This window comes from Anastrepha obliqua, chromosome 2 (genome assembly GCF_027943255.1).
Source record: "Anastrepha obliqua isolate idAnaObli1 chromosome 2, idAnaObli1_1.0, whole genome shotgun sequence".
NCBI lineage: Eukaryota > Metazoa > Arthropoda > Insecta > Diptera > Tephritidae > Anastrepha > Anastrepha obliqua.
In genome coordinates, this window is record NC_072893.1 from 46745663 (window position 1) to 46755582 (window position 9920).

The window sequence follows — 9920 nt, forward strand, 5'->3', positions numbered from 1 at the left end:
CTTCAAAGGTCATTGTATCTCGAAAGAAAACAAGTCTAAATGCTAACTCAACATAATACTGGCATTCATACCACCCACTTTTAATTACCAAAAAGTTCTCTGCAATTTTACAGCAATGGCCAAGTGCTGGACCAACTGTAGGCAGAATATTCGTTAAACAACGGGAGTCCTTAAGGGGCATAGCCTAATTAGTTTCTAAGTCTTATGATAAAACATTTCTTTAGGGATTTTAAAAGGGTTAGGTCCATGAATATCAGGCACCTGGCAATACGCATGAAATTCTGAGCTTCTCCTCGGGATAACAAATTTTCAGTAACCTAAGGTATGCGTTGGTGCGTTACTACCATTCGGAATTCGGAGGACGTTAGCTTGAATCTGTGTAAAACACCAAAATAAAGAAAAAAAATTTTAATAGCGGTCGCCCCTCGGCAGGCCATCAAAAAGTTCCTCATAAGCCATAGTTGCCGTTCGGAGCCGGCTTGAAACTGCAGGTCTCTCCATTCGTGGAACAACAAGAAGAAAACGCCACAAATAGGAGGAGGAGCTCGGCCAAATACCCAAAAATGATGTAGGCGCCAATTATATATGAGATGCCATTATATATGGATACAATCATCCAAGTTATTATACAATAGTATATCATTTTAAGTGCATTGTCCACTTTTTTTATTCTTAATTTAGAATTGATATTTCCGCATGCTACAAAAAAGAGTACAGCGAAGTTAAAATACAGGTTCGTAGAGACCAACGACATCACGAAACGTGCTCGTAATTCTTTTATCGAACATATCACATAAAGAATCGATTATATGAAGAACAAGAGGGAGGCAGCGGAAACGATTCAGCTGAAATTCAAGATAGTCCATGCCTCTGCTTCAGTGTCACCTTTGTGCTGGTGATCGGAAAAAGTCGGCTATCATGACCATGTAGTGCTCATCCTTGACCGGAAGCACTCAGAAGTAAGTTGCACCAGCGGAAAGAATTTCATTTCGTTCTGTGGAAGAAAAAAAATAAATTGTATTAGGACACCTCTTACATACAATTGGGTGCTCGTTTCCGCATGCTGGTTGGCTCGTTTGGAATGCGAATATGAAGTATGAATCTTGCATGAATGTCCACAAACTTGTTTGTAAGTTCTTTATAGTTTTCTGAAGTTGTTATTATTCATATCTCCGCATATTTTTAAGTTTTTGTTTTTCTCTTTCTTTTTTTTCTTCGTTGTCATGTCATCAATCGCGTCCATGTAAAATGCAAATATTCCCAATTCAAATGCAAACCGCAGTTGTGTTTGCTCTGTGTATTATAAATGAAGTGATTTACAATGTTTTGTTTGCTATTTTTGAACTTCTCGTTGTCATGCTCATGCGACTGCCTTTTCTCTGTTCGATTGGCTTCTTCATATTTGCATGCATTCGCGTCTATTCAAGCGCATCCGTACATATTTAAATAAATACTCCACTATGTATGTTGTTATATAATAGTCGTATCTTGACTTGCTACCTATGTCTCGTTGTGATTGTGGGTCATATATAGGGTGAAACAGATCGTCGATAGCAAATGCTTGAACTAATTCAAATTTTCTTTTTTTTTCATACCATTATCAGGGCGTAGTACCTAACCCGAAATCTTTCGACTTGATGCCATTGAACTTTTTTCTGTGGAGCTACGTGAAAAGTATGATACGTAGAAATGCTTATAAGCCTGAGACGAGCTTATTTTATAATAGGTGTAAAAGCAATCGAAACCCTTAGTCACCGCAAAGCTTTAACGCACCCCACCTCAAATCCGACGGTTCATCCTGCAAGGATACCGATTTGGTAATTACGTCTGGAGGCCATCATAAGCAATAAGCTCAGTCGTCAAATACATTTGCCTGCTGTTCGTCTCCCTGTATTTTATCAATACGGCAGTTGTTCTTGTCGCTGCGTTTGTCTAGCATCATTCCTTCGCCTTCGATCAGTGTTGCGAAGTTCCACGATAATTCGTGTTGCAAATACTTGCATCGCTCTTCACTTTTCATTCGACTCAAACATTTGTGCTATAAAAGGCCACATGCTCGACAGTCTCCTCTTCGTTCAAATATTCCGGACAATAAAGGTCTACCAGCGAATCGCATAAGTAAATTTAAGAAAAAAAGAGCGATTAAAAAAAAGTAAGGCGTGGGCACATAGAGAGACTCCCGACCACATAAAAATGCTCACCCGAAATTCTTCGATTGTTTAAATTAAGCCAGGTACTAGACAGGTATGCTACTACACTTGATAAATCGATGTTACGCTAACTAGGACTATGATTCTATCAAATTTTTAAAAATAAAACAGGTTTTCACTTTTTTTTATTTTCTTTTTTTTCTTATTTCTTACTAAAATTTATTTTTAAAAATTAAAAATTATAAATTAAGTTTAAAAAAATCTGAAACATTTTTTTTTTGCAATTTGTAATATTGATGCGATGAAACAAATATTTTTTGAAATGTTTTTGGAGCTTTATTTAGCCGAATGGTTGGTGCATGACTACTATGCGAGAGTATGTAGGTTCGAATCTCCGTGCATGAAACAGTAAAATGATAGAACAAGTTTTTTCAAAAAGCGGTCGCCCTTCGGCAGGCAAGGCAAACCCCCGAGTGTATTTCAGCCAAGAAAAATCTCCTCATAAAAAATATGTTCCGTTCGCAGTCGCTTTAAAACTGTAAGTCCCATCATTTGTGGAACAACAACAAGACGCACACCACAAATAGGAGGAGGAGCTCGGTTGAACAGCTAACAGAAGTGTACGCGCCAATTATGTATTATATATATTTTTTATATCTTATTTATTTCCTAGAAATACTAGTACATTTTTTTATAATAATAAAGCGACACGCACTATCGACCTTAGTTTAGGTACAACTACAATACGTTCGAGGAAAAGTTCCACATACTAAAAAATATATTCAAAACATATTTTATTTTATTAAAACAACTTCATTAAAAAAAACTTAGTGGCTACCAAATGTGATTCTACCCAGATTCGAAGTTGGCAACATTTATTTAAATAATTTTTTTTTTCGAAATTTTACATAAAACTGCTTAAAATATTAAAAACTAATGTATTATACAAATATAAACATTTAGGAACCAGCATTAACAGCCTAGAAATCCAACACAGAACCTCTCTTGCCAACAAGTGCTACTTTGGACGTAGTAGGCAACTGAGTAGTAAAATCCTCTCTCGACGAACAAAACTAACACTCTACAAGGCTCTCATCATGCCTGTCCTAATGTATGGCGCAGAAGCTTGGACGATGACCACATCCGATGAAGTGACGATAAGAATATATGAGTGTAGGATAAGAATATCAACTCGTGGTCAGAAACTCCAGCCATAGGAAGCTGATCAATATGACTGACATTATCTCTGTCACTGACGCAAAATACATCCAAAAGACTTGGTATGCAGTGGGGTGCAAAGCGAATAGCCTATTCATTGATTAAGGAAATTCCTAACGATTGGAAACTATCTATCAAATTCCTGGAAGAAAAATTACCACAAAGAAGGTATACATTTAAATCACCACACACAATAATCTGTTCATAGGAGATGTGGAATTCCGCTAATTTATCAAGTATCACTGAGAGGTCATTTCTATTGCTAGGGTTTTAAATGCATGCAACAAGACATTTGGTGTTATTATCATAAAATTCAACAAAGGTATATTCGACTTCTTGAAAATGATCTGATCTGCAGATCTCTTTCCATTTAAAATTATTTTAAAAATATAAAGCAATGCAACCTCCTCGAGTCTTCGTGGTCCTATCACATCTAATAATAGTGTAGTCGCACAGAGAATATACATTATTATCAATACGAGTATACTCTTTAAACCATGTCTCTGCAACACGTATTAAGTCAATACTCAAATTATCAAGAACAAAATTTAGATAGTCAATTTTTTCAGCATTCAAACTTCGCGCATTCAACTGACAGACATTAAACCCATTGTAGCGATTAGAAATGAGTTTACGCATTCCTCTTGCATGTTCTTTGTCTACTTGTTTTGCTATTTCATTACACATTGACAGTTCATAGTTGGGAGGATACGCCAGGTGGAGGAATTTAAATGAAGGAAGGGGATAATGAGATAGATAGGAATGAGATCAAAGTAAAAAAGATTACATTGTAAAGCCAAGAATATGAAAAGTATAAATGCGATGAACGAAATGGAAATGAGACTCATTTAAAAAGCGCGTGTTACGAATATATCTCATTTTTTTCGCAGATTTTTAGCGTGATCTGTTAATTAGCTTATTTTTGGCATTTAATTATATCAGTCAATCGCAGGTGTGCTCTGCGATTCTCACTATGGATAAAAATATCGAATAAAGAATTTGTCTTGAATTTTGCGTTTTGAACGAGATTTCTTGTGCCGAATCGTTGAAAATGTTGCAGAAAGCCTACGGTGAGTGTGCTTTATCAAAAACACGGGTCCACGAGTGGTAAAAGGCTTTTGCAGAGGGCCGAGAAGTCGTGGAAGATTTGGCCTGATCTGGTCGCAAAAAAATTTACGTGTTTTTGTGGATCAAACGTGAAAGTCATGTTACTCGTTTTCTTTGATTATCATGGGGTTGTGCACTCAGAATTCATTCCAAATGGTTCCAAGGTAAATAAAGAATATTAGTTGGAAGTTATGCGACGTTTGAGAGAGAATGTGAGAGCGTAGGAAACCGCCAAATTTGTGAAAAGAAAACTCATCGATCTTTCACCATGATAACGCACCGTCTCTCAAGGCTCATATTCTGAACACTTTTTTGACCAAAAACTCGACAAATTTCATTGAACAACCCCCCGGACTTAGCCGCCTGTGACTTTTACCTTTTCCCAAAACATAAATTGCCACTCCGCGGATGCCACTTTGAGTCAATAGAGGCCATTAAGGAGAATTCGCTCATGGAGCTGAAGAAGATCTCTTCAACGCGTTTCATATTACAATTAAAAAATTAAAAAATTGAAAAACAAATTATGCACATTTTTTTATCAACTTGCAATAGATGAGCTTCTTTCGAAACTTCTATCTGAAAATTATGTTATTTTGAATTTCCACACACATTTACATACATGCATACATTTTTCATTACGCATATTTTTAGAAATTAAAAATTACAAATTTAGTTAAAAACTTAACATTTTTCCAGCTTGGAATATTCGTGCAATTAAAGAACTTTTTTCGAATTATTTAACCAACCTCTGCTTAGATTCATTCATTCCCGTAAGCACGTAGCAAATTGGTGGTCTTTTCATCACTTCATTGCCCAGTAGATCGCTGCATCTCTCAAAGGGCATATGAAATGGTAAACCTAAAGCGTGCACTGCCTGCACAGCACCTAATCATCAAGCAACAAACACTTCTAATAAGAAGAACTCACCCCAAGAGCCCCTCGAGGCCCAAGGCTCAACAGTTTCATCTAAAGATGTACCACACTGATACGAGCTAACAAACCTTATGAGCCATGCAGCCCATATAAATAAATCCGTAAAGGAGCTCAACCAGAAACTCACTCAATCCTCGGTTCCCTCTCTCAAACGATAAACCCAAATGTTTTTTTTTTATGATCTACACTGCTATATACAGTGGGGAGCAAAACTGAGTACTGTATCAATTCAGAATACATTTCAGTGAAAGAGAAATAAAAAATCAAAAGAATGATGAAAAAGAAAATAAAAAACAAAAACAACTCGCATGTACTCAGTTTTGCACATTTCTATTTTTAGCTATGTTATCGCCGAATGCATCTTGATTTGCAGTTATCAAGCGGCAAAATCATCTCAAAAAGAAAGAAATATGTAATTTATTTTATTTTAGTCTTTCGGTGAGATCAGTGCAATCAATTGCATTAATATTTGAAGTGTTCCTAAAATTTAACAAAAATGAAAAAAATTCCTTTTGACGTTGAGAATAATATCAAGTGCCTAACAGAACAAGGCTCTTCGTCTCGAAAAATTGCAAGGGCTTAAATATTAGTCAGTCGGTGGTAATTTGAGTGCAGAAAAGGTGTTGAGTTGCCTCTAAAAAAATTCTGGTGGACGCCCACGACTTTTAAAAGATGGTGACGCAAGGCTCATAGTCACAAACTTGAAGAGAGACCCTTAGCTAACACCAAAAGATGCTGCGGCAGCTATTGGCAAAAATGTTAGTCGATGGACAACAAGTAGAGCCCTTCAAAAATCGGATACGTGGCTGAGATCAAAAAGACAAAACCGGCATTATCTAAAAAAATGTTCAGGCTCGTTTAAAATTGGCCAAAAAACACCGAGACTGGACCATAGACGACTGGAAAAAAGTTATTTGGTCAGATGAGTCAAAATTTAACCGCTACTAGTCCGACGGGAAGCAATATTGCTGGAAGCGTCCAGGCGAATCATTGCAAAGACCTCATATAAAGGAAACCGTCAAGCACGGAGGCGGCAATGTTATGGCGTGGGGTTGCTTTACGTGGTGGAAGCTTGGTCCCTTAGTAAAAATAGATGGCATAATGAAAAAGGAGGACTACCTGAGTATTCTTCAAACCCATCTTACCAGCTTTGTGAACGTATGCGCATATCAGTCAGCTGAACTTACATTTCAGCAGGACGGATACCCCAAGCATACTGCAAAGGTGGTTGAGGAATGGCTTACGACTCAAAGTTTTAAGTTGATGGAGTGGCCCCCACAAAGTCCCGACCTCAATCCGATTGAGAATTTGTGGTCAATAGTGAAGCGACGGTTGGGACAGTATGATACTCCTCCCACTAACCTCGACATGTTATGGCAAAGAATAAACTATGAATGGAAGCAAATTCCCCACGACATTTTGCATAATTTGGTAGAAAGTATGCCTAGTCGTATTCTTTCAGTCATAAAAAATAAAGGTCTATGGACCAAGTATTAAAAAACACCCAACGAAATTGCACTTTCAAAAAGTGCAAAACTGAGTACATACGAGTGCCATTCATTTTTTATTTTTGGACGGTTTATGGAATATTCTTTTCTTTGTTTAGTTACGAAATTTTGTTAATTATTTGTTACTGAATAAAGAAAAAAAATTGTTTCATTTGCTTTGATCGTTTTCATTCTGTGGGCATTTTTGTGCAAAGTCTTCGAACATGTACTCAGTTTTGCTCCCCGTTGCTCTAAAAAAATATTCAATTTAATTTATTCAAAATTGCCACTCGACCCATATACAAAAAGTTTATATCTTGCGGGTTTGCTCCACGGAAGCAAAAATACGTGAAAATCCCAAAGAAATGGCTTTCAACGAATAACTAAAAGGCGAAGCGTCAAAACGGAAGTGTTGCCGACGATTTATTTTACAACAATTTAAAGGGTTTTTTTTACAAAACTTGTACGTATATATGTAAAGAAGCAACACGTTAGATAACAGATTTACGAAGAGGGAGGACGAAAGTTGTTTACGTAACTAGCCTCCTATAATTCAATTACGCCTGCAGCCTATTAATTTTTATCAGCATCATACCCAAGTTCAAAGACATGTAATAATTTTCCGCTAATAGGAGGTGGAAGGGGTAAATTATTTCCATATTTTGCAATTGTCATTTAACCTTGGCCTTGGTTTCTCAAATTAGAATTAATTATTAAGGAATCTGGGAATAACCTAAAAACAATTTTCACCCTGCCCCTAACCTCACCGCATCAGTGCATCTGCCTAGGATTGACTTTTCTGTCTACCAGCGTATACCCCAACAGAACAGCTACAGAACTTGTGAATAGGGTAAAATCCTAATTATAATAAAGACTTAGAACTTGGAATTCCTTTACAAATTGAGTGTCATATAAATATTGCTTTTAAATGAGCTCAGCGCTAATTCGTATTTTTATTACCCACTTAACATAAGCATACAAATTTGCGGCTTAGTAAATTGACTTCTGCGTAGTTAGTTTCCTCAACGAAATTTTACTATAAATTGGTGGCGTATACTGAAACACTGAAGTAAATCTAATTGGGAAGTAGAAGTTGTTTTCTCCACAAAGTTCAAGATTTTAAATTTTTGTAGAATGAAGCTGTTTTCCTTCATTCTCCTTTTGTCAATACTGCACGCCAATATTGCATTGGATTTCACAATACAGGATCTGTTGTACTCAGTAGAACAGGCGATCGAAGGCTTAGTCGAAAGTGCACCCGGACCTTTGCGACCAGACTACCTTTTCAAGTCTATAAAAAATATAGTCGAAGGGTTACCTGCTCAAATCGCAAACAGCATTGGAAATTCAATTTGTAAGTATCAATTCCATCAACTAATTTCTACTAATATTCGTACTATTTTGACTATTTCTATATTTTGCTCAAAGAGTATCTTCATTTCACTTGCATAATAACAACATTTCATTTACAGTTACATTTAAATGACAAAATTTTCTGAATTATTGGTTTCAAGTTTGGATTGAATTCCAAGAGCGATGTGTTATAAAATACCTAAAAGTCCCATAGATGCAGCCTCATTTCTTAAAGTAAATTTTATAATTTCCTAATCACTCTTTTTCCTCCTGACACTCCAAGGTTCGGCGGTTATAGCCAAGGGCAAGGATCAGACTCCTGATCAATATGATCCAACACTGGGAGATATAAAATTTCAATTTCGCACACCCTGCGATAAACGAGAATATCCTGTCGCAGATCCATCAGGTTTGGCTCACGACAAAGATTTCGATCCTGAAAAAAATACAGTGATATTTGCGACCGGTTGGACTACGACTGTGAATAATGATCAGCAAGCTGAACTAGCCAAGGCGTATAATAGTCGTGGCGATACTAATTATCTGGTATTACTATGAGTTACTTTTAAGCTTATTACTTCCTAATGTAACTCTTGACCAAATGTAATTTTGCTTTCTTCTTTTTGCTCTCTTTTTCCAGGCCCTAGACATGGGTAACTACGTAAATACGCTCTATATCTGGTCATCAGAGAATACTGACAAAATAGGCGAATATCTTGCCATAGGCATACACCAGTTGGAGTCTATTATAGATATTGGAAAACTACATATAATGGGTCACAGTATGGGTGCACAAATAATGGGTTCTGCTGCTCGTCACTATCGTCATTTTACTGGGAAAACGTTACCCTATGTGACTGGCCTTGAACCAGCTTTCCCCTGTTTCAATGAGGGCGAGGAGCTCACAGTCATATCTGCCAGCGATGCTGACTTTGTTGATATTATTCACACATCTCCTGGTACTCTTGGTCAATTCGCCTCCTACGGAGATGTTGACTTCTATGTTGGGGGTAAATTTCCTATACAAGACGCCTGCAATGATCCCATTTGCTCACATAATATCGCTGTTTCTTACTACGCTGAGTCGGTTTATCGAAATAATGAAGATGATTTTCTGGCAAAGCGCTGCAACTCCCTGAATAGTTTGCAGGAGGGCAAATGTGTTGGCAGTGAATATCCAATGGGATATGCTGTGCCCCATACGATAAGAGGCAGATATGTTCTGGAAGTGAATGCTGAGAAGCCCTATGGCAAAAATGCAACTGATAACTACACTGATCCTGATTCCTCAACTCTTGGCAGTTGTCGATTGTTTAGGAAGTAGACCTATGAAAGTTTTTAAAGTGCATATCAGTAAACATTTACTTTTATTTTATTTTTAATTTTATTACGTGGCCGCCGTAGCCGAATGGGATGGTGCGTGGCTACCATTCGGAATTCAGAGTGAACGTAGGTTCGAATCTCTGTGAAAGACCAAAATGGAGAAAAAGGTTTTTCTAATGGCGGTCGCCCCTCGGCGGGCAATGACAAACCTCCAAGTGTATTTCTGCCATGAAAAAGCTCTTCATAAAAAAATATCTGCAGTTCGGAGTCGGCGTGAAACTGTTGGTCCCTCCATTTGTGGAAGAACATCAAGACACACGCCACAAATAGGAGGAGGAGCTCGGCCAAA

General features: G+C 37.2%; 1 protein-coding gene across 1 annotated transcript; it reads left to right on the forward strand.

Moving 5' to 3' along the window:
- The first annotated feature begins 7961 nt into the window (after nt 1-7961).
- LOC129238689 (vitellogenin-1-like) lies at nt 7962-9674 on the forward strand. The gene is made up of 3 exons (XM_054873806.1): nt 7962-8249; nt 8532-8794; nt 8889-9674. The coding sequence occupies exons 1-3, from the start codon at nt 8030-8032 to the stop codon at nt 9570-9572; spliced, it is 1167 nt and encodes a 388-aa protein (XP_054729781.1). The 5' UTR covers nt 7962-8029; the 3' UTR covers nt 9573-9674.
- The last annotated feature ends 246 nt before the right edge of the window (nt 9675-9920 follow it).

Bases quoted from the DNA above. Each gene is read 5' to 3' on its own strand.
- LOC129238689 (XM_054873806.1), top strand. From the start codon at position 8,030: ATGAAGCTGTTTTCCTTCATTCTCCTTTTGTCAATACTGCACGCCAAT. The intron at 8,250-8,531 runs GTAAGTATCAAT...TGACACTCCAAG, and splicing joins CAGCATTGGAAATTCAATTT to GTTCGGCGGTTATAGCCAAG. The intron at 8,795-8,888 runs GTATTACTATGA...CTCTTTTTCCAG, and splicing joins GTGGCGATACTAATTATCTG to GCCCTAGACATGGGTAACTA.